This window comes from Mandrillus leucophaeus, unplaced genomic scaffold (assembly GCF_000951045.1).
Source record: "Mandrillus leucophaeus isolate KB7577 unplaced genomic scaffold, Mleu.le_1.0 Scaffold69, whole genome shotgun sequence".
NCBI lineage: Eukaryota > Metazoa > Chordata > Mammalia > Primates > Cercopithecidae > Mandrillus > Mandrillus leucophaeus.
The window spans coordinates 1617553-1642785 of NW_012107474.1; the positions used below are offsets into that span (position 1 = coordinate 1617553).

Here is a 25233-nt window from a genome sequence, read left to right on the forward strand (position 1 = left end):
ACTCACAAGCTTTGGCACTGAAAACATGCCGCTAGTTCTCAAACCTGCTCACTCACAAGCTTATCAGCTCTCGCACAAAGTAATCACCTGCTCGAATACTGAAGGTAAACTTTTTCTTAAAAAGTCCTTACCAGCGTCCAGTTGAGAGGAGTGCGCAGAATGATGGGGGAGGTACTTGAACAGCCTGACGTCGGGCAGAGGGAGATACCCCGCGAAGAGTGGCATTACTTCCATGTGGACCCTGTGAGTGGCCCGAGCAGCCACTGGCATGGAGATGACACCGCAGCTTTTCCCACACACTGCCCAATTGCTACTGTTGTCGACAACTGAAATGAGAGGAAGCGCTGTGTCACCCAGGATGGGCCTTCAAGTACTCGGGCGAGAGTCATAGCCATCGTTACCCAATCTTCTCACCCAACGGTGTGTGACAAAACACCGCAGACACACAGCCCAGTGCCTTGTAGCTGCACCTGAAGATACAGCCATGCACTTTCACGGTGACAACACCTATTTCACTGAGTCCAACTTCAATTCGTTCTGGATTAGAATGAATTATGCTGGACGTGTACAGAAAATGGCATTTTTCCTGTGAGGTTAATAAATGAATTTTGATTTCAAATTTTTGTGTCATCTTCCAAAGTATGGTTACTTTGGCAGTTAAATGAGTTCTGTCTGGTAAGTGACAGTCTCCAAGACCACTGGGTCTGAAGCCAACTCTGCCACTCAGAAGAGCATCCCAAGGCCTCCAGGCTCAATGACGTCTGTATACTGGTGAGACCACCACCAGCCTCACAGAGCTCCTTTTTAAGGATGGAAAGAGAGTATGTATGAGGGAACTACAAAAAGTTCACACAAAAAGGGAATCCAGGCCGGGCACAGTGGCTCACACCTGTAATCCCAGCACTCTGGGAGGCCAAGACGGGAGGATCACGAGGTCAGGAGATCGAGACCATCCTGGCGAACACGGTGAAATCCCGTCTCTAATAAAAATACAAAAAATTAGCCGGGTGCGGTGGTGGGCGCCTGTAGTCCCAGCTACACGGGAGGCTGAGGCAAGAGAATGGCGTGAACCTGGGAGGCAGAGCTTACAGTAAGCCAAGATTGCGCCACTGCACTCCAGCCTGGGCGACTGAGCAAGACTCCGTCTCAAAAAAAAAAAAAAAAAGGAATCCAAAGATGCAAATAGAAAATATAAGCTTTATATCTCAACATAAGCCCCACTAAAGTCAAGACACGTTTGTAAGCAATGATGCCATTGCTTACAATGCCATTTAGTCCATCCCTGAAGAACTGGGAGGCCTGAGAATTTAGCCATGTCAAGGCAGTCTTTTTCTACATTATTAGCCGAATAAAAATGGGTGCCTTTTAAAGACTTTTTAAGATCAGGAAACAAAAATAAGTCAGAAGGAGCCAAATCAGGCCCATAAGGTGGATGCCTCATGATTTCCAATAGAAACCCTCGCCAAGTTGGGCTCGTTTGAGGAATGAGCAGGAGCTTTGTCGTGGTGGAGGAGGACTCTCTGGTGAAGCTTCCCCAGGGGGTTTTCTACCAAAGCTCTTGCTATCTTCCTCAAAACACTCTCATAATACACAGATACTGTTGTCCTTTGACTCTCCAGAAAGTCAATAAGCACAATGCCTTGAGTATCCCAAAAACCTATTGCTGTGGCCTCTGCTCTTGACCGGTCTGCTTCTGCTCTGGCTGGGCCACCCCACCTCTTGGTAACCATTGCCGTGTCTGCTTTGTCTTCAGAATGGTACTGGGAAGGCCACGCTGCATCTCCTGTTAAAGTGCTTTGAGTAAATGCTTCAGGATCTTGATCCCATGTGTTTGAAGTTTCCATGGGAAGCTCTGCTCTGGTCGGCCGCGGACCTGGGTGTTAGGGTTTTGGCACCCACTGAGTGGAACGTTTGCTCACCTTTCTGTCCTAATTGCGTAAGCTGAACCAGTTGAGATGTCTGCGGTGTTGGCTCTCATTTCTGCTGTTAATTGTCAGTTCTCTCCAATTAGAGCATGAACAAGGTGAATTTTTTCCTTGACAATGGATGTGGATGGTCTGCTTGCTGTGGCCGTAATCTTCAGCATCATCTCGTCCCTTCTTAAAACAAGATATCCATTTGCAAACTACTTAACTCTTTGGGGCATTGTCCAAAGAATTTCATACTTTTCATAAAGCATCAATGATTTCACCATTCTTCCACCCAAGCTTCACCATAAATTTGATGTTTTTTTTTTTTTTTTTTTTTTTTTTGAGGCAGAGTTTCTCTCTTGTTGCCCAGGCTGGAATGCAATGGTGCAATCTTGGTTGGCTGCAACCTCCGCCTCCTGGGTTCAGGTGATTCTCCTGCCTCAGCCTCCCAAGTAGCTGGGATTACAGGTGCACGCCACCACACCCGGCTAGTTTTTTGTATTTTTAGTAGAGACGGAGTTTCACCATATTGGCCAGGCTGGTCTCAAACTCCTGACCTCAGGTGATCCGCCCGCCTCGGCTGCCCAAAGTGCTGGGATTACAGGTGTGAGCCACCGCGCCCGGCCAGTGTTGGTTCCTGATTTAATTTTAGCAGAATTCATGTTGCTCTGATAGGGGCTCTTTTAAACTGATGTCTCATCCTTCTTAGTGCCTCAAACTAGATCCTGCTCAGTGAGGAGGAGCTTATTTTGGTGCAAAAAGTGTTGAAATCCATGCATAGTTTTTTCATAATGTATCTTCCGTGATTTGTTTGAAGAACCCTTGTATGTAAAGCATTTAGTCCCACTCCTCGGACATGGCAGTGTCTTAATATATGGCAGGTGCTGTTATTATTAACATTCATTATTAAAACAACCTTCATGTAATTCAATGCAATTCAAACACCTAAGTGATCATTCACTGGGACCAGCCCTGGAGATATGAAAGTAAGCAAGACAGGATCCTTGCCATCCAGTAAGCAAGACAGGATCCTTGCCATCCAGTAAGCAAGACAGGATCCTTGCCATCCAGTAGTAGTTGGCCTGGCAAAGAGGTCACAGCTTCCCATCATGAGGACACCGAGCAACTGCCCAGGGGGAGTGAGTGACCAGAAGGCCATGAGCAGCAGAGAAGGGCTCAGGGAGATGGACATTCTGTAGGTGGGAATGGCGGACCTTTGAGGACAGGGGCTACTACAGGACACACAGAGGCCCTAGGAGTGTCCGGAGGAAGGCAATGGAGTGACGGTTCTCAGAGTGTGGCTCTCAGGGCACCCGCAAGCTAGTAGCTTTCACACTGCTGCCTTTCGACGCTGCTGACCTCGGTGCTGCTGGGGCAACCACAGTGGCGTGAACTCAGGAGCCAGATCACTGCCATGAACTCACAGCAGAAAACCAAAACAAAATGCCACGCTTCACAAAGTAGTCAAAAGTGTTCATTTTATTAAATTCAGCTCCTGAGTACACTTTTTTGGTTTTTTAATTGTGAAATGTTTATAGACTCACAAGAAGTTGTAAAAATAGTAGAGGGGTCACCTACCTTCATCACCAGCTTCACCGAACTGTGCCATCTCATGTAACACAGGAAGCTGACATTGGTACCATACAGTGACCCAGGCTGCAGACCCCACTGGATTTCACTACAGAGTGAACCGGGCTGTAAACCCCACTGGATTTCACTACAGAGTGAACTGGGCTGTAAACCCCACTGGATTTCACTACAGAATGAACCAGGCTGCAGACCTCACTGGATTTCACTACAGAATGAATCAGGCTGCAGACCTCACTGGATTTCACTACTGAGCGAACCAGGCAGCAGACCCCACTGGATTTCACTAGAGTGAACCAGGCTGCAGACCCCACTGGATTTCACTACTGAGTGAACCAGGCTGCAGACCCCACTGGATTTCACTACTGAGTGAACCAGGCTGCAGACCCCACTGGATTTCACTACAGAATGAATCAGGCTGCAGACCTCACTGGATTTCACTACAGAGTGAACTGCAGACCCCACTGGATTTCACTACTGAGTGAACCAGGCTGCAGACCCCACTGGATTTCACTAGAGTGAACCAGGCTGCAGACCCCACTGGATTTCAATATGGAGTGAACCAGAATGTAGACCTCACTAGATTTCACTACAGAATGAATCAGGCTGCAAACCCCACTGGATTTCAGCACCTTTCGCAGGCATTCTTTGGGTCTAATTCTATGGCATTTGTCACATGTGTAGATTCTTGTACCACCACAGCGGCCCTGGCCCAGTACTCTCCATTACCACAGAGGACAGCCTCCTGCTGCCTCCTGCTGCTCTGTGCAACACTGACCCGCCCTCCTTCTGCGGCTGGCATTTTGAGGGTGTCACTTAGAAATGGAATCACACAGTACACCTCCTTATAGGATTGGCTTTTTCTTAGTACAATGCCCTTGAGATCCAACCACAGCACTGTGTGAGTCAACAGTCCCTTCTGTTTCATTGCTGAGGAGGAATCAGATGTGCCAGTTTGTTTAACCGCTCTCAAGCTGAAGGACGTTTGAATTATTTCCATTCTCGAGTGCTTGTGTTCTTGACATTCTCCGGGTCTCTGCTGCAGAATGACAGCTGGCTCAGGGAAAGCACGTGGGGAGCGCTCGGTGCTGTGAGCCGAAATAGCTGCTGTTTTCACAGAACACCCTTTCCACTTGCAAGAGTGCTGGGGAAGCTAGTTATTCAGTGTTGGGTATTTGGCAGACGTTTGATTAAAAATGAATGATGTAAGCCTGTCACTTCGAAGAAAACAACATGAGTATTTGCTGCCAATGATGCCATCTGAGACTGAGCAAAAATCAGAATTTTGGAAAACTTACACTTGCTGCTGTGAGCTTAAAAGAGTCCTGATGCTTCAAGCTCTCCCTGAGAGATCACAAATGCAGATTTTAAAAAAATATTGTCAAACGAAAGGTGCCCCCATTTGGAAGATCTGCACAACTCAGGAAGCTATGCTTCTCACGTGACTAATGGCACAGGGTGTCATGCTATGATGCCTGGGTAAAAGAACCACTCAACATGCAAGATAGGCCGGGTGCAGTGCCTCACACCTGTAATCCCAATACTCTGGGAGGCCAAGGCGGGAGGACTGCTTCAGCCCATGGGTTTGAGACCACCTACCTTCATACATAAGCTTTGTCGAAAAATGCTCATCAGATTCGGTCAGTGCTTCATCCTTATCCACCTCCAAGAGGTCTGAGAGCCTCGTGATCAATACCTCCAGGGAGCAGAGGGAGCCTGTTCTGCAGTACTCCATTCCCGAAGGGGGAAAGATCTCAGCCTTCACGTTGTATAATGTCTGGGCAGGAAAGGGAGAGAAAAGAAAGGAAATGTACCTAACTGTTCTCAAGAAATGCAACTAGAGGCAAAAGAAGAGCTGCCCGCAGACCCTGGAGAGCTGAGGAAAGACACTTATCTGCTCGGCTGGCCTTAGAGCAACTGTGGCCACTCACTCTCAGTAATTCCCATGGGAGATGCAATGTTTTCGGAAGTCCTACACCCCCAACCTTAACATCCTTCTTCAAATTATGAATATTTCCAACTGCAGGAAGAAAGGCTAGCACAGCGACCCTCCCGCTGCCTATCACCCGGATCCCAAGATCTCAGCATGTTGATGCCTCAGCATCACCGATCGAGCCATGTACATTTCTGTATTTGCCTGAGGTAATTTAAAGCGAATTTCAGGCCAGGCATGGTGGCTCACACCTGTAATACCAGCACTTTGGGAGGCCGAGGTGGGCAGATTAATTGAGGCCAGGAGTTTGAGACCAGCCTGCCCAACGTGGTGAAATCCCATCTCTACTAAAAATACAAAAATTAGCCGGGTACAGTGGTAGGTGCCTGTAATCCCAGCTACTTGGATTACTTAGCAGGAGACTCCCTTGAACCCAGGAGGCAAAGGTTGCAGTGAGCTGAGATCACGCCACTGCACTGCAACCTGGGTGACAGAGCAAGACTGTCTCAAAAAATAATAATAATAAGATAAAAAAATAAAGCAAATTTCAGACAACCTGTTATTTTGCCCCATCTACTTCAGTATGCATTACTAAACACTAAGGCCTTTTTCTTACCAAAACACAAAGCTATTATTACAACTAGCAAAAGCAACAGGAATTCCTTGGTATAACCCAATTCAGTCCATAATCTGCTTTGTCCATGTTTTCTTTCCATAATCAACCTATTCTCAGTGGTTATTCAAACATGCTTAACATTCTACCACCACCCATGGCGAACACTCACAACTCATCCGCCACCGCAAAGATGAAAAAGGGCTCGCGCAGCTCCACTTCTGAAGGGAAGCGGGTGTGTGCACACGCGTGCATGTGTGTAATACAGTATTACTTGACTTAAAAGTGTTCTATTGGCATTGTAAAACGTTCAAAGAAGATATTTCAGTATATTAAGAAGTGTCTGTCTGGAGTCTGAGGCCAAGATGAAGTCGTCTGCTGGGAGTTCACAGCCTAAACAGCAGTCCTGAGCGTGGCCTTTCTAGGTGATCTCCTACCAAATCCCCAATTACCTCTGTTCGGACATGGGACAAACTCCCACCAGTCTCAACAGGGGCCATGCTGGGACTTCCTGATGTTCTTGAGCCATAGGGCAGAAAAGATCCCAAATACACAGATGCAAAAATGCCAGCCATGGGCCCGGATACCCGTAGGTCCTGGGAACTGAAGCAGTGGAATGCTGTGCTAGAGGCCCCTGAAATACCTCCTCCTTCTGAGAAGCTTCTGGCTGGAGCACAGTGTGAATGTTTCTGAATCCAGCAAAGAATGCAGACTTGCCTAAGGGCTTGAAGGACACCCAGAGTTGCAGTAGGACAAAGTGGGGTGTGCTGAGACCTGCGTGTGCCTGAACACTGCTCTCAGCTGCATCTGGGAAGGAGAGTGGCTGGGGGAAAGCACAGCCCAGGGTGAGTAGCAGGGGCCTCACCTGGCAGCACCTGGAGCTCAGGCACAGTGACCAGAACCGCGGAGCCTCTTCAGAGCGACACGCGAGCACTTACGGTCAGCTGGTCTCTGACAGCGAGGCCAGGGTCACCCCACAGGGAGGAAAGCATCGTTATGACAGATGGGATAGGGACAGCTGATGGGTCACTTGAAAAGAACAAATTTGGACCCTACCTCTTACCATACACAAAGTTAAGTCAAAGTAGATCACAGACCTAAATATAAGTGCTGAAATTACGAACATCTTGGAAGAAAATGCAGGAGAAAATCTTTTTGACCAAAGGCAATGATTTTCTAGGTCCAAAGCAAAAAATTCAAGCAATAAAACAGAGAGTTGAATTGGATTTCAACAAAATTTAAAACTTTTGTGCTTCAAAGGACAACAAATGGAAGAAAATATTTGCAAATCATACGTAAGGACCTGGTACCTAGGATATACAAAGAACTTACAATTCAATAATAAAAAACAAATAACCCTATTTAAACATGGGGAAAGGAGTTGAACAGACATCCTTCCAAAGAAGGCAGAAAAATGGACCACATGCCCACGAGAAGCAGCACAACATCACTAGCCACTGGGAAAACGCCCGCCAACTGGAACGGCCACAACCAAAAACACAGTGAGACAAGTGCTGGCAGGACACACAGAAGCTGGGACTCTCTGGGTCCCAGCTGGAATCCACTATGTTGCTGGTGGGAATGTAGAGCCCTCTGGAAAAAGTTTGGCAGTTGCTCAAAAAGCTAACCATAGAGTTACCCATATGACCCAGAAATTCCACTCAGGTCTTTACCAGGAGAACTGAATAGATATGGTCCCATACAAACCCAGACTTTGGGCCGAGCATGGTGGCTCACGCCTGTAATCCCAGCACTTTGGGAGGCCGAGGTGGGTGGATCACGAGGTCAGGAGTTCAAGACCAGCCTGGCCAAGATGGTGAAACCTCATATCTACTAAAAATACAAAAAATTAGCCAGGCATGGTGGCACGCGCCTGTAATCCCAGCTACTCCAGAGGCTGAGGCAGAGAACTGCTTAAACCTAGAGGGGTGGAGGGTGCAGTGAGCCAAGATTACGCCACTGCACTCCAGCCTGGGAGACAGAGCAAGACTCTGTCTCAAAAAAACAAAAACAAAAACAAAAAAAACCTGTACTTTGGCCGGGCGCAGTGGCTCACATCTGTAATCCCAGCACTTTGGGAGGCCAAGGCAGGTAGATCACCTCAGGTTGGGAGTTTGAGACCAGCCTGACCAACATGGAGAAAGCCCGGCTCTACTAAAAACGCAAAAAATTAGCTGGGTGTGGTGGTGCATGCCTGTAATCCAGCTACTCGGGAGGCTGAGGCAGGAGAATTGCTTGCACCTGGGAGGCAGAGGTTGCGGTGAGCTGAGATCGTGCCATTGCACTCAAGCCTGGCAACAAGAGCAAAACTCTGTCTCAGAAAAATAAATAAATAAAAAGAAAAATCATGAGCCAGGTGTGGTGACACATGCCTGTGGTCCCAGCTGCTCGGCAGGCTGAGGTGGGAAGATCATGAGCCCAGAAGGTCCAGGCTGCATGAGCTATGATTGTGCCACTGCACTGCAGCCTGGGGGACAGAGTGAGACCCTGTCTCATAAATAAATAAATAATTTATATATAAATTATTATAATATACACTATTATTTAATAATTTGTGATTTTATTTATTCATTTAAATGTATTAAATAAGGCATTATATAAAACATGAAGGTCAAAACAATTTGTCTTGTTTGGAAGAAGATAGAAAAAAACTGCTAATATCAAAACTATAAAGACAAACACTTCAAATCAACATGGTTTGACAATTTCAAACAGTAAAGAGAAGAAAAGGAAGTATCACAAAATTGTAAAACATTAAGTCGAATAATCTCCCTAAAGGAACACAGCACACACCTCTACCTACTCACCTAGCTCAAGGCTACTCTTCATTCCACACTCAAATTGGCTTCTAAAACATGATGCACAAGTTCTAAGAAAATCTTCACAATATTCAGCTAGCAAGTTTTCAGCTTTTCTTTGAAAAACTAGAGATGTGCCTTAGAAAGCAATGCCCCCGAAGATGAAATGACTCCAAGAAATATTTCCAGGGAGTTACTAAGTCAACATGAGAAAGGGAAAAAGAAGAAAAAAGGAGTCTTTGGGCCTTCCAAATGACAAACACTCCTCTTAGAGATGCCTCCAGGAGTGTGGGCATCTCAGATGTGTCACTTGAGAAGGACCTGGGGTTCTAAAATAAAGACAGTCGATGATTCAACTACCCCAGCAACTGTTTTTCTCCAGCTGCTCCTTCATTCTGTTGGCAGAAGCTGTCTATTCAGTTCTTCAGATTATAAAGAACATAATGCCACCTTTCATTTTTCCACCGCACCCTCCCAAAATAATACATCACTTACAAAAAAATTTTCCACTTTAAATTCGTAAGTATACGGCTTTAAGGAGATAGACAGCTGTTCCTCAGAAGCTGGGGAAAATCCAACAGAGAACTGGCAATGCAGAGAAGGGGGAGGCTCTTCTGTCCACTTGAGTTCCCAGACGAAGAACACCGACTGCTTGCTGTAGATGGGCTGGAAAGAGAGTCGGGGGTCACTGTTCACACAGCACCATAACCGCAAAGACAACACAGACACTGCAGCGAAACACATGCCATGCGAAGGGTGCTGAGCAGACACCATGGGCAGGCCTCTGCCTCACAGCACGCCTGTGCACGCTGCTTTAGGCCCCACAGCACCTGTCCCTGCCCTAACTCCCTTTGCCTGGCCTTGTCCCAGCAGAAGATTGTACAAAATTGGTAAATCTTTAATTTTTTATGATTCCATAAGTTTTATATCACATGAGATCATTAAAAAGTAGCTTAATTTTTTTTTTTTTCTTTTTGAAACGGAGTCTCCCTCTGTCGCCCAGGCTGGAGTGCAGTGACATGATCTCGGCTCACTGCAACTTCTGCCTCCTGAGTTCAAGTGATTCTCCTGTGTCAGCCTCCCGAGTAGCTGGGATTACAGAAGCATGCCACCATGCCCAGCTAACTTTTTTTTTTAATTTTAGTAGAGATGGGGTTTCCCCGTGTTGCCCAAGAGGGTCTTGAATTCCTGAGCTCAGGCAATCCACCTGCCTCGGCCTCCCAAAGTGCTTGGATTACAGCTGTGAGCCACCGCGCCCCATCAATTTTTTTTTCCCCTTTTTTTAGAGACAGGGTCTCACTCTGTCACCCAGGCTGGAGTGCCATGGCGTGATCACAGCTCACTGCAGCCCAACCTCCCAGGTTCAAGAGATCTTCTCACCTCAGCTTCCTGGGTAGCTGGGAATACAAGTGTGTGCCACCATGCCTGACTAATTTTTGTATTTGTAGAGATGGGGTTTGCTATGTTGCTCAGCCTGATCTCAAACTCCTGAGCTCAAGTGATCCACCCACCTGGGCCTTCCAAAATGTTGGAATCACAGGTGTGAGCCACCATGCCCAAAGGATATTAATGGATATTAATTAATATATAGCATATCCCATGCAGCTCCAAAACAGGGGAATATATCATCAATTAATTAAAAAGTACATCTTGGCTAGAGGTGGTGGCTCATGGCTGTAATCCCAACACTTTAGGAGGCCAAGGTGGGTGGTTCACCTGAGGTCAGCAGTTCAAGACCAGCCTGACCAACATGGTGAAACCACGGCTCTATTAAAAATACAAAAATTAGCTGGGTGTGTTGGCGGGCGCCTGTAATCACAGCTACTTGGGAGGCTGAGACAGAAGAATTGCTTGAACCCAGGAGGCAGAGGTTGCAGTGAGGCAAGATCACACGATTGCATTCCAGGCTGGGTGACAAGAGCGAAACTCCATCTCAAAAAAAGATAAATAAAAATTTAAAAAACAAAATAAAAAGTAAGTCTTTACATCCAGCCAATTATTTTATATTTAAATTATTTTAGGAACCAGCACAACCTGATGTATGGGTTGAACACCTCTATTACATGTAGAGTCCACACCTAAAAGCACAGTGACAAGCTCCAGGACTATCTGAAAGAGCTAATGGATTAGTGGGGGAGAATCCTTTGAAAATGCTGAAGATTCAGACATACATAAAGAAAGCCTTCGAGCTCTAAACACTCAGCATTTACTGCCTAAAAACATATGTGAAAAATCAACAGAAAAAGCAAGGTCAAGATTCAGCCAGGCAGCGAGGCATAAACAGAAAAAGCAAGGTCCAGATGCAGGCACGAGCATGGCTCTTTTACAAAGCACCGACGTGTCGGACACCATCGCTCTGGCACTGGCAGGCATCACGCTCCAGGCAGAGTGGAGCAATGCCCATGCAATCAACAGTGCGTTCAAACAGAAGCTTGTACCTGCACACATCTATGCATACAGTGGGACCAGTTTCAGATTTAATTCTTCTAAAAAGAAGAATTCATCCATCCAGCCACCCACTTACTCAGCAGCAAGCCCCGATCCAGCCTCAGGGCAGCCGGAGGAGCTGCACAGGAGCCTTTATTCATCAGCAGTGCAGCTGTTCTATCTAAAGGCTCGATCGCAACACATACTACATCATTTCCGTACACTCCGGTTCTCTGTTGAGAAGTTATGCTCAGGTCTACACAATGTTTACCTGCTGGGACTGCGTGTTCAGTGGTACTAGTTGCAGGTCGGTACTATCACTGGTATCTACAAGATAACTATCTGACAGCTGAAAGTCAAGTTCTGACAAATTCTGGACACAAACTTGAACATATTTCCTAAAGCGGAAAAACAAGAAGTATTATTTTGATATGTAAGAACTTTATTAAATATATCTTAGCTTTGTTAAGGAGACCCTCTCTGTCTAGGGAATCAAAAAAGCAGCAAAGCAAAGTAAGCTACGTTGTTGCATATGTTTCTCCTTCAGATTTCACACTAAAAAGTGTCAGAAAAAAATAAACCTTTTTGGCTGGGCACGGTGGCCCACGCCTGTAATCCCAGCACTTTGGGAGGCCAAGGTGGGCAGATTATGAGGTCAGGAGATCGAGACCATCCTGGCCAACATGGTGAAACCCCATCTCTATTAAAAATACAAAAATTAGCCAGACATGGTGGCACGTGTCTGTAATTCTGTAATCCCAGCTACTGAGGAGGCTGAGGTATGAGAATCGCTTGAACCCAGGAGGCAGGGGTTGCAGTGAGCTGAGATCGTGCCACTGCACTCCAGCCCGGTGACAGGGCGAGACTCCGTCTCAAAAAAATAACAAATAATAATAAACAAACATTTTTAAAGAGGCGATTTCTGTGAGAAAATGGAAGAAAGAATATAGTTTCTGACCAGCCTTATTATAAAGTGATCATGGCTGGTCACCCTCACTGGCCTATGGGGAGCCACAGGGAGAGAGCAGTGGCCCTCCTCATTAGAGGTAAAGACTCTCCATTGAGAGCTGAAAGGCGGGGCTTATCTCCATTTCCATTACATGCAAAGCTTTGAAAAATAATAATAATAGTTATTATTTTTTGAGACAGAGTATTGCTCTTGTCGCCCAGACTGGAGTGCAATGACACGATCTTGGCTCAATGCAACCTCTACCTCCCGGGTTCAAGCAATTCTCCTGCCTCAGTCTCCAGAGTACTGGGATTACAGGTGCATACCACAATGCCCAGCTCATTTTTGTATTTTTAGTAGAGATGGGGTTTTGCTATGTTGGTCAGGCGGGTGTTGAACTCCTGACCTCGTGATCCGCCTGCCTCGGCCTCCCAAAGTACTGGGATTACAGGCGTGAGCCACCGTGCCCAGATGAAAAATTTTTTAATAAGGTTCTTTTAGAGATTATTGATGTTTTTAACCATTAATATCTACAGCTCCCTTTGCTGTGATTTGAAGGGGAAGAAAAGCTGCTAGTATAATGTTCCATTCTAAACATGGTTCTGACATTTTTGTTTCCAAATTATCCAAACATCGTCAATGGATAAAAAGTTGCGGGCAGAGGCCAGGCCAGCATCCCGAGCGCAGTGATCAATGCTAGCACCGTCACTAAGGTGGGGCACCTGGACACCGTGGGCCCCCCGTGCAGTCAACAGGAAGCACACAGCCCCGCCTGCCTCAAAGCAGAATCGGAGTCTACTCAAGCCTTTAGGGCGGCACTGAGGCAAGTCCGCCCCACCCAGAGGACACTGGGCAGTGTCTACAGACATCTGTGGCTGCCACACCTGGGGGTGGGGAGTGCTACTGGCATCTCGTGGGAGAGCCTGGGGTGCTGCTCAACACCCTACAGCACACAGGACAGCCCCTACAACAGAGTTATCTGGCCCAAAATGTCACTCATGCTGAGCTTAAAAGTTCCTGTTCTAGAGGTTGTAGGCAACTGACAAGAGATACAGGGACAGGGGAATTAGTTAAACAAATCCAGCCAGATCCAGAAAGGTGGGCCTCCAGAGGAAACCTGGCCTGCGTGTGAATAAGTCGATGGCTTGAAAACAGGGAAGAAAAGATGAACAGAGATCTAGTGGTCTGATGGAGATTTTGGATCCCAAGTCACACAAACCAACTATAAAAGGTCATTTTCAGACAGTTGGGAAAATCTGAATATGAACTGGGTATCATAGGGCACCAGGGAATTGTAATTTTAAGAGACGAACAATGGCCTTGTGGTCACATAAGAAGACATCCTTTGTCATCACGAAGGCCAGCTTTGAACATTAGGAACCTCCGCTTAGAAGAGTCCTGGGAAACCAGCCAGGGCCTGCACACCACGTCTCTGTTACCGTGTTCCTGAAGACAGCAGGGCGTGCGTGGTCCTGAAGGGCACACTGAAGGTCAGTGCAATGACCGTGGAGTAGATGGACCACGGGCAGTCAATTGACACCTGAGGAGGAAGCACAAAGACACTCTCTGACCACTCGCCCGACGGACAGCACAGCCACCACCACTGCTGCCCAGATACACCTACAGTGCCTGCCCACACCCTAGTCATTTTATTATGGCTTCCACCACTCGTTATCCAGGAAGCAAAGCCTTACCTAACACATACACAAACCAACGAGAAATAGGACACTAAGTCTAGAGACAAGAGAAACGAACACAGAACTGGCAAGACGTGCACCCGTCACCAGAATCATCTCAATGGCGGAAGAGCACAGCCATCCCCTAAGCAACAGACCCACCTGCTGCTCCCATAAACGCAGGACCACAGAGCCATGTTTCAATGTGCACAGGGTTTTGACACAGTGCTTTCAGTCATATATTTCCAGATGACATTAGTCAATGAGTACTCCATATTTAATGAGTTATCTAAGCATTTAATCCATGTGAGGTTGAATATGTAACTGAAAACCAAATCAGTTTAGGGGCACAGGGAGGACAAAGATATTACATCCCTTAAGGGCAGGAATGAAGCAAGTCTCAAGCCTTATTCCCCACAGGGAAGAGGTGAATACCCCAGCACGCAGCGTGCGTGCCACCAATGCCAGGGAAAAGCAGGATAACACGGCACACGGCACAGGTGCCGCCAGCGCCAGGAAACAGCGGGATACTCGGGCACCCGGTACAGGTGCCGCCAGTGCTAGGGAAGAGCGGGATACTCGGGCACACAGCACAGGTGCCACCAGCGCTGCACATTCCTGCTGAGCTGAGCGCTACCTTCGCGAATGGTGAACGTCTGTGTGAGTTAAGGGAAAGACACTTCCTCAGGTATCTTCAAAAACTGAACATTACAACATTCTTCTTCAGGTGTGGACTTGTCTGGTAACTTCGTGCTTTGGAAAGATGGCACTCCTTGCCCTTTTTCCCCCACTGCTCTTGGGCATCTACTGCGACCCTCGGGCTGTTTTAGAGCCCTCAGGATTGATTTCTGGGCTACAAGACTTGGGCACACCCTGAGTAACATGATGTAGTGACACATTCCATGAGCTGATTTCCTATGGATCTGGGACCGAAATCACATCTTTCTCAAGTAACTGTCAATGAGTACCAGCACCAAAGCCTAAAACGAGACAGCTCCTCCCCGGCTGAGCTTATGATGTTTCAGTGGACAGACACCGAGGCACACATGACACAGTCCTCCTCTGGCCTCGTCACTGGTCAAATAGACATGACCCAAGTCTGATGCCCCTCATGCCTAGGCCGGCCCTAACCTCTTACAGGGAACTCCCTGGCCCCTGGAACTGAGAGGGAAAGGTAGAGCTGGCTTGCCTCTGTCCTTGCAAAAAGTGCACCCCTTATCTAAGAAAGGGTGATTCACAGAACTGCTAACCACACAGCCAGGGCGTCAGGAATCGGAAGGAGCCAGGCTACCAGCAGGCATCACTACATCGCCTTTCCCAGCAGGTGGGCGGGCGGGGAGGCCCCACAAGCTAAGCTCCTCCACTGCCCCGACTCACTTTGTGGTCTGTGGTAACCATGCAGTGGCCAGTTTTCTGTTTGTCCTTATGCTTCCTGTGGGGCTCTGCCATCCCCAGCATGTCACTCTCCCCTCCGAGTGCTGGGGCTGAAGGTAAAGAGAGAACTTCCAGTTCAAATTCGATCACATGGTATGCAGGCGCAACAGGCAGACTGATGCTCGTGACCTTGTCGGAGGACTGAATCCGGAGCGCGGCATCAGAAGACTGTTCTGCGAAAGACAGAAAAAGTCACTTCAAAGCTGTTCTCTCGGTTTCACTTGTCCTTTTCCTTACAGCAGGTGATGGCCCAGCAGTGAGGCCACCGCTCAACCTCTCCCGCTCCTGCGCACCTGGCAGGCAAACTCAAGAACAAAGCCCCTAGGACAGAGCGGCCCAGTGTGAAAGCCGGCAGGCAGGAGCCCAGACCCATCATTGCTCACAAGCTGAAGACAGGAAAAGGACATTTCCCACAGGGCCCACCCAAGCCCTACGTTATGTCCCTGCATGACCTTCTCCCATTCCGTCTCATCTGCAGATCCACCCCCACCCCCAGGGGGTCAGGGTCCTCCCCTTCCCCTTCTTCATGGCTGGGGCTGGGAGGATGGAGTGCTCAGGGCTCTCAGCAGCACCGACGAGGGCTGCTCTGCTTTTGCTTCTCGGGAGCAGGGCCAGCCCGGGGTGGACAGGGTCTGGCAGGCATCGCCGTGCAACGTGATGCCACATCTTCTATCCTCCGTCAGGCAAGCACTGCTTGGCCACTCAGCGTGTGAACCACTGTCGGTTTACCACCTCAAATGGGACCCCAGCACAGGCACCAGGCTATTGTGCTCCTATGGAACACTGACTCCAGACACTGTTGAGGGGCACTCAGCAGGACGGCAGCAAGGCCAGGCTCACCCTCACACCCACACAGCGCAGGGCAAGGTGGGCGTCCTCCTCGGGCCTGGGTGGTCAGCACCTCACCTCTCGTGTTGGAGTAGACCACGGCCCTGCTCTCCGCCTGGCACAGAATAAGCATGGCTTCTGCATTGCTCAGCTGCAGGCTGTCTCCATTCTTTATGGTATAATGGCCGGTAGTGACAGTGAACTTGACTTTCTGAGGAATGCCTGCCAGAAGGCTATCTAAAGGAAAAGAGATCACGGCTCAGCACCACTGCCAACCAGAAGACAGCAACTCAGGGCCTACAATGGGGTGAAAGGGGGCTCTGTTTCTTTTATTTACTATGAAAGATTTGCTCCTTTGGGATCTCCATGAATTCCCTCTATTTCCATTCCCTTCTGCCCTAACTTTTCATCTCAATGATGTGGACCACAGGGCTGAAGGAGAACCTTGCTGGGGAAAAAAGAATTCTGTGAGTCAAGGAGTCTTATCCCCATCTGGGTTTAGCAAGTCAGGGATTATGATCATGACTATGTCTCCGAGGGTCACAAAATTTGCCTGCCAATAAGCAGTAGGAGAGAATCAGATAATGAAGCTTAAGAAAAGACTGTAAACAAAACTTGACTGTGTTGGTGTTGTTCAAATATTCAAGACATTCTCTGGCTTTTTCAGCTTCAGGCCACAGGCTTTTGGGTTAAGAACAGTCAGCAGTCAGGTGGCCCCCCTCACTCCCAGACAGCAGTGAGGGGCAGGAGTGAGCTGAGGCCTCTGAGAATCCTGTCGCAGGGAAGGCAGAAGGCAGGCAAGATACCAGGACTCGGGGTAGAGTGGACAGAGACAGCGGACACTAGGCGGGAAGCAGGAGCCAGGCCATGAGCCTGGCACTGCAGACACTGGGCCATGGGGAGGGCAGGGCCTGCTGGCTGGTGCTTCAGCTCCCCTGCAGGAATCAAGTTCAGCTTCTCTACACAACGTTCCGATGGAAGAATCACTGGAGAGACCAACTGCTGTGTCTCACATCTGACAGCCTTTGCTGGTGGCCATGCAAGAGGCACGAATGCGGAAAAACAGGGAGAATGGGGGAATAACAGAAAAATGCTCTTTGTGATTTTTTCTTCCAAATAGAAGAAACAGGCAAATAAATAAATTGTTCCTAGCCTGAACAAAGGAGACATTCACTCACTCTTGTTCAGTTGCCACATGTTCTGCAATCATTTGTTTACAGCAACTCCTTCCAATTTTAGAACTTATCAGAAAGGACAATAGCTTTGAATTTCTCAAATGCCATGCCAGATGGACAAGTTTAATCATCCCTTTCAAAGGAAAACTTTTTTTTTTTTTTTTAAAGAGATGGAGTTTTGTTCTGTTACCCAGGGTGGAGAGCAGTGGCACAATCACAGCTCCCTGCAGCCTCAAACTCCTGGGTCAGGAAGCTGAGGCTCCAGCCTGCAGCTGGGACTAGAGGCCATGGCGCATCGCTACACCTGGCTAATTTACTTCATTTTTTAACTTTGTAGAGATGGGGTTTTGTCATCCTGCCCCGACTGGCTTGCCCATGCTGGTCTCAAAGTCTTGGCCTCCCAAAGTGCTGGGATCTGAGTATAGATCATAACTAAATCTAGTGTTTGGCATTTGAGACGTACTTCTAAGCAGGAAATTATATACACATTTATGAAACCGTGGTAGACATGAGCTGCTACTTGGCTAATGTGACCCTGTGAAACACACGTGTGGTCTTCAGCCCATTTCCAGGCGCACTAGCTTCCAAATTCCTCACAATCTCCGAAGTGATGTCTTTTTGTAGGCTAATGAGATGACTGGAGGCTGGCAGCTCCAAGGTAGCTCCAAGATGGGGACTGGTCACCAGAGTGATCAGGGCAGGATCAGAGGGTTGGGCCTTTCAGCAGTGCCACCCAACCTCCAGGGAGGAAAGAGGGGCTGAAGGTCGCCTTGCTCATCAGTGGCCAGTGGTGTAACTGATCGTGCCTGTGTAATGTCGCTTCCATAAAAACCAAAGGACAGGGTCTGGAGAGCTTTCGGGCAGCTGAACACATGGAGATTCCTGGAGGGTGGCACCCAGGGAGGGCGTGGAAGCTCTGCATCCCTTTCCCAATACCTCATCCTCTGCACTTCTTCATCTATATCCTTTATCATAATCCAGTCAACGTGTTTCCCTGAGTTCTGTGAGCCGTTCTAACAAATTCTTCAACCCCTGAAAGGGGGTTGTGGGAGCCCTGATTTCTAGCTAGTCGGTCAGAAGCACAAGTAAAAGAACCCTGGGCTGGCGGCTGGCATGGGAAGTGGGGGACTGTCTTGGGGACTGAGCCCTCACCCTGTGACGTCTGACACCAGCTCCAGTAGACAGGGTCAGAACAGATTTGCAGGACCCCGCTGCAGGGCTGACTGCTTGCTTGCTGGCAGGGGGAAATCCCTGCACATTTAGGTCCAGAAGTCCTCTGCACTGATTATTAGGTTGAGGGAGCCAATAGAAAAAACACCTTGAGTTTCTTTTTTCCACTCTCAGAGTTAATTCTTCTATGTTTCTTATTTTCAGATACACCATGTTTATTAAATATGAAAAAGCAATTATAGGAAAGCAAATATTCAGATAAACAAAAGAGGAGTCGGCTAGTTCCCAGGCAAATTTCCCATTATGTTACCCAAAATACCTCTTAAAGGCAGACATGGCTAAAAACTACGAGAAGCCTGGCATCTCAGCAGGTCTCCTCAGAATCGCCCCTGCAGCGCACCTCCTGAAGGGCTGGGGACCACACTCACCAGCCAGCGGCTCCACGTGCAGCTGGGGCTCCTGCGAGTACACGTCGTACTGCACAATGGGGTAGATGTGAGGGAGGACGAACCACACGGAGCCCACCGAGGCGCACAGCTGCCTGAGTGTGTATGTTCCAGGTTCCTTGGCCTAGAGTCAAAACATCAGGCATCTGAAACCACGTCAGCCCAGTTTTGTAGTTAGGAGCTCCCTGCGGTAGTGCTGTGCTGTGTTCTCTCTCAACTACAGAAAGGCCTGTACTTCCTTCTCTCTTGTACCCCCTGCTCTTGTGCCCAAACCTCTGAGGGCCTCTTCAGAAGGCCCTCAGAATCTCTCAATTCATGATTTTCTGAGTAACTGATGCTTAAATTTAACTTTAATAAGGTATTTTCAACTTTATAAACTGTATTTGTGGCATTCTTTTTTTTCTGTGAGACAGAGTCTCGCTCTGTCGCCCAGGCTGGAGTGCAGTGGCGCCATCTCGGCTCACTGCAAGCTCCGCCTCCCGGGTTCACTCCATTCTCCTGCCTCAGCCTCCCGAGTAGCTGGGACTACAGGCGCCACCACCATGCCCGGCTAGTTTTTTGTATTTTTAGTAGAGACGGGGTTTCACCGTGTTAGCCAGGATGGTCTCGATCTCCTGACCTCGTGATTCGCCCGCCTTGGCCTCCCAAAGTGCTGGGATTGCAGGCGTGAGCCACCGTGCTGGCCTGTGGCATTTTCTTTGACAGGTGTATTTAGTAGAGACATTCAGCAGAGATTTAAGCCCTGCTCTAGACTAAAAGCGTGACAAACAGCTGTACTTTCCACAGGCCAAATCCTGTTAGGTTAGTGCAACTTACAGGACATCCTGTGTCAGAGAAAACTTCATGTTAGAGTGGGTGAGAAACACCAGTTTTGACACCCAGCCAGCCACAAAGGGAAAATAAGGTTGAGCGGGAAAGTGTACCACCTTCTTGAAACCTCATTTTAACGAGGGTGTATATTTTCATACGCAGGGGAAAAAGCTAACTGAATCCAATAATCCAATGAGTTAAAAAGCTAACTTAATCTAAGAACAAATATCTATGTTAAGAACTTCACTCAAAATGTATCGACTGTCAGAAAATTGTATAGATACGAAAGAAAACATCAGTGTATTTTTGTATAAGGACAGAGACAAAAACAGGGTCAGGAGAACGAAGGACTCTACTCAGTTCTCACCACACTCCAGACAGTTCCTGCAAGCTCCATGGCCCTTCTTCACAAACTTGAAAGTCAAGTTCCCACCCGGAACGCATACCTGAGTCCTGAAGGTTATCTGGTTGGCCCCTGGTTCCAGGGTCACGTGGCTGCACCTCAGCACGTGGGCCCCCTCCTCCAGAGCCACCCCCGAGGGCATCTCTAGAGAGGAGCTGCTCTCCTGCCTTCTCAGGAGCATGTGGACGTTTCTGCAGATAATCCCAGTCGTGTTCAAGGAGTTATCAGATGGGCTTCTCTCAAACATCTCATACAGCTCCAGGGCGGGCAAACTGTTTTGGGATACAGGGAAAGGTGCGGTCTCGGGTGGAAAGTTAATGATCCCGTTGGACGTCTTGTGCTTGGTAAGCCACTCCGCAGTCTTCCGGTAGCTGTTTTTCTCAATGCTGAAGTGGACATTGACCACAATCTGCTCCACATGAACGGGCACAGGCATCTGGCTGTACATGGTTATCTCAATGCACAGAACACCGCCCACGTGGACCACGGCATTGGAGGGATCAAAATGGAGATCTCGCAGTTGTGCAAAGGACTGCATGGGTAGCACTATCTTATGACCTGTAAACAGACATTATCGTAACTTACTCCCCAGGTCACACTTCCTGGCAGTAAGCGGCAGCAGGCCGTGGACACAGTAAGATTACTAAGAGCGTACTGGAGCAAGCAGCAGTGACGTGCAGAACAGCCAAGCCCAGCCTCTTGCCATCTTCACACCCCCCAAAAGTTATTGTGTCAAAAGCAAAATATTAACAAATACCTACGTAATGCCTAGAAATCATAAAATGTACAGAAGTCAACCTTCTCAAGTCTGCTTTGACAAACCTAAGAGAAATACAGGTCAACTACCTCTCAATTCCAAACTAAAATTTGTAAGTAGTCTAATTTCTAGAGCTCTTTTCAAGAGATTCCAATATTTTCTCACCTACTTAAAAACATGCTCAGTGGAGATGCCCAAGTGCCCTGCTGTAATGTGGAAATAAACCCCAGGTGTTTGCCAGTCTACCAAGTCAGCCGATTAAACAAGGACCCCTTTGTGCCCCCAGGCTCAGGACGGTAGCTACCAGCCAGGTCAGTCGCTGCTGAAGTGAGAGCCTAATGCTCTCTCTGGGCCCATCTCACTCTGACCAAACTGTAAGTACCCTAGTTTTGTCTAGAAAATCCACAAGGCTGCAGAACTGACCAGTTAAGTATTTATTAAATATTCATCAACTAAAGGACGTGCCAAGACTGATGCCACAGATCATGAGAAACAGTAAACAATTGTGGAATATTTTATTCATATAGAGATACCAAGGAACGTTGGCAGGAAAATCACAACTCAAATAGTCTCAAATACAAAGCAGCAGATGTGGTCATGGCTCTAGCAACAATCAGTTTGGGCATGTTAAAGACTCTACAAAGCCAAACTAATGTCATGATGCTTCTGAGAAACCCATCCAGATGGATCTCATTTCCCCCTTTCTTTGAGACAGGGTCTCGCTCTGTCACCCAGGCAACAGTACAGTAGCACCATCCTGGCTCACTACAGCCCAGTCCTCCTGGGCTCAAGTAATCCTCCCACTTCAGCCTCCTGGGTAGCTGGGACTACAGGTACCTGCCACCACATCTGGCTAACTTTTTGTAGAGACAGGGTTTCGCCATGTTGCCCAGGCTGGTCTCAAACTTCTGACCTCAAGCGATCTGCCTGCCCCGGCCTCCCAAAGTGCTGGGATTACAGGTATGAGCCACCACACCAGGCCGCAGATGCCGATACATGAATACACGCCAGCAGTCAATAACCACATCAACCTGACCCTGAAACTTCTGGTTTTCAAGCAGTTAGTCATGGCTATGACTGAACTACTGTGTTCCCCAACTTGCATGTGCTGAAACGCTAACCCCCAACCTGATGGTATTTGGAACCGGGCTCTGCAAGGTGCCTGGGGTTAGATGAGACTGTGTGACGGTATTTGGAACCGGGCTCTGCGAGGTGCCTGGGGTTAGATGAGATTGTGAGGGTGGGGCACGCATGATGAGATTACTGTCCTTTAAGAAGAGTCATCAGACAGCTTGCTCTCTCTTCTTTCCCACCATGTGAGGACAAGGCGAGAAGGCAGCTGTCTCCAACCCGGGAAGGGAGCCCTCACCAGAAACCGACCCTGCGGCACCCTGATAGCAGACTTCCAGCCTCCAGCACTGTGAGAAAGTAAACACCTGTTGTTTATGTTAGCCCGAGTAGAGTAACACAGTAACCACCTTAAATAGGCACACTTCAAAACTAAGGTGAGGAGCTCAGCTTCGCAATAAATTTAATCTTACCACACAGCATGATCTACAAGTATATTTTCCAAAACAATTAACGTGACTCTAACTTCCATTTAGATGCTCCTATGAGGAAACACTGAGACAAATTCCAGAAGGCAGGCCAGCCTGTAGGACAACTGGCTTGGAGGATTCAGCAATGAAAGGACATGAAGCACTGACACAGGCCACAACACAGATGAGCCTTGAAAACATGACGGTCAGTCAAGAACTCAGCCACAAACCACCACACATTGGACCACGTGTGAAAGTTGTCAGAATCAAAAGGGAGTCACTTGTGCTAAAAAACAACAACAAAACCTTGACTAATAGAGCCAGAGAAGGCTATGAAGGGAGGACTCTCATGCATGAATGCGTGATAACAAAAAACTTCACAAAGAGTCTGCAAACACCACAGCCTTGCAGAAAGGCCACTGCAACCTTATACGAAACACTCTTCCACCAAGACATCTGCTCAGCAACTGCTGTCCAACCCTGACTGGCGTCACCCCGCTGATCCTTGCGGCCGAGAACCACCACCCCAAACCAGTGATGTAATCCTCATTTTCCCTTTAAAGCCCCTTCCTGAATATGCACATAGTTTACTATGGCCCGTATATGGCATTGCAATGCCCTATTTCCAAATAAATACCATTTTGTAGAGAGACTCCCTATGTGTACGATTTAGGTTGACAGATTCTACAGGTTGAGTATCCCTTATCCAAAATGACTGGGACCAGAAGCGTTCTAGACTTCTGATGGTTGTGAATCTGGGAATGTTTGCATGACATGCTGTTGAGCAGCCCTAATCTAAAACTCCAAAATGTTCCAATAAGCATTTCCTCTGAGAGTCATGCTGGTCCTCAAAAAGTCTTGAATTTTAAAACACTGCAGATTTCCAGATTAGGGACACTCCACCTGTATTTGCATGAAACCTCCAGAATAGGAATCGAGAGAGAGAGCAGATTCGTGGCTGCAGGAAGGGGGTGGCGGGGTTAAGTGCGGCGTTTCTTTTTAGGGTGATAAATATGTTTCAAAATTGACTGTGGTGGCCAGGCACAGTGGCTCACACTTGTAATTCCAGCACTTTGGGAGACCGAGGTGTATAGATTCCTTGAGCTCAGGAGCCTGGGCGATATGGCAAAACCCTGTCTCTACTAAAAATACAAAAATTAGCCAGGCGTGGTGGCGTGCTCCTGTAGTCCAAGCTACACGGGAGGTGGAAGCGGGAGGAGCAACTCAGCTCAAAAAGCAGAGGTTGCAGTGGGCTACAATAATGCCACTGCATGATTCTCTGGGTGACAGAGAAGACAAAAAATAGCTGGGTGTGGTTGCCACACCTGTGGTCCCTGCCACTTGGGAAGCCAAAGTAAGAAGATCTCTTGACTCCGCGAGGTTGAGGCTACAGTGAGCTGGGATCGCACCACTGCACTCCAGCCCAGGCGACAGAGCAAGATTGCCAAAAAGAAAAAAACAAAACAATACTGACTGTGGTAACAGTTGCACACATTTCTGAAACAGACTAAAAGCCATTGAATTATAAACTTCAAATGAGTGAATTATGTAGTTTGTGAATATCACAATAATGCTGTTATATTAAAAAAAAAAAAGGCTCTGTCTTAAAAAGTGAAGAAAAGGATCAGGTGTGGTGGCTTATACCTGTCATCCCAGCCCTTTGGGAGGTTGAGGTGGGTGGATCACCTGAGGTCAGAAGTTTGAGACCAGCCTGGCCAACAGAGCGAAACACTGTCTCTACTAAAAATACAAAAAATTAGCAGGGATGGTGGCAGGTGCCCACAATCCCAACTACTTGGGAGGCTGAGGCAGGAGAATTGCTTGAACCCGGAAGATGATGGTTGAGGTGAGCCAATATCACACAATTGCACTCCAGCTTGAACGACAGAGCGAGACTCTGTCTTAAAAAAAAAAAAAAAAAAAAAAAAGAAGAAGAAGAAGAAAAAGAAAAAGAGATGGGAAGAACTTTTTTTTTTGAGATGGAGTCTCGCTCTGTTGCCCAGGCTGGAGTGCAGTGGCATGACCTCGATTCACTGCAAGCTCCGCCTCCCGGGCTCACACCATTCTCCTGCCTCAGCCTCCTAAGTAGCTGGGACTACAGGCGCCCGCCACCACGCCCGGCTAATTTCTTTTTGTATTTTTAGTAGAGATGGGGTTTCACCGTGTTAGCCAGGATGGCTACGATCTCCTGACCTTGTGGTCCGCCCGCCTCGGCCTCCCAAAGTGCTGGGATTACAGGCAGAACTTTTTTTTAAAATTAAAAGAGAACTGAGAGCTAACAACCACATGTAATATGTGATATCCTGTTGGACTCCATTAAAAATGATTTATAAAAATATTTTCAGACGATTAGGGAAATGTGAATATGGCCTACTTAGTAGGTATCAGAACCTTATTAATTCTTTGGGTGTGGTTAAGAGACTGTCCTTATATTTAGAAGATCCAATGTGGTCTAGAGTTTGGCTTTAAGCAAAAAGAAAAAAGTCAAGTGAAAGACATAGATATGTGTTAGCTACACAGCAAAATGTTAGCAATTGTTTACTCTCAAGTGGCTGGTATATCTTGTATCCTTTTTACTTCCTAATGTTTGAAAATATTCCTAGTAAAGTTTTAAGAACTGGTCTTACCTGGGTTGTCTGATGGCTGGCTGGCAAAGTCAAGTATCTCCTGGCAGAAGTGCTTGCGCTCCTCTTCAGTGAGGTGGTGGTCACTGGCTAAAAGGCTGCTGGTCTGCAGGTAGCTGGAGTGGAGAGGTAAGGAGCGTGGAGAGGCTCATACT

The 25233-nt window shown here is 47.7% G+C and overlaps 1 protein-coding gene across 1 annotated transcript in view; it reads right to left on the bottom strand.

Annotated features, from left to right (window-relative positions):
- Positions 1 to 25233, bottom strand: part of TRAPPC10 (trafficking protein particle complex 10) — a 53578-nt gene that overhangs the window by 3524 nt on the left and 24821 nt on the right. The window contains exons 9-18 of the mRNA XM_012002526.1: positions 25082 to 25194; positions 20203 to 20717; positions 18929 to 19070; positions 16234 to 16392; positions 15271 to 15377; positions 13657 to 13757; positions 11540 to 11666; positions 9337 to 9507; positions 5097 to 5274; positions 132 to 326 (exon numbers count right to left, since the gene is read on the bottom strand). Coding sequence (XP_011857916.1) covers positions 132 to 326; positions 5097 to 5274; positions 9337 to 9507; positions 11540 to 11666; positions 13657 to 13757; positions 15271 to 15377; positions 16234 to 16392; positions 18929 to 19070; positions 20203 to 20717; positions 25082 to 25194 — 1808 coding nt within the window. The remainder of the gene's footprint in view (positions 1 to 131; positions 327 to 5096; positions 5275 to 9336; positions 9508 to 11539; positions 11667 to 13656; positions 13758 to 15270; positions 15378 to 16233; positions 16393 to 18928; positions 19071 to 20202; positions 20718 to 25081; positions 25195 to 25233) is intronic.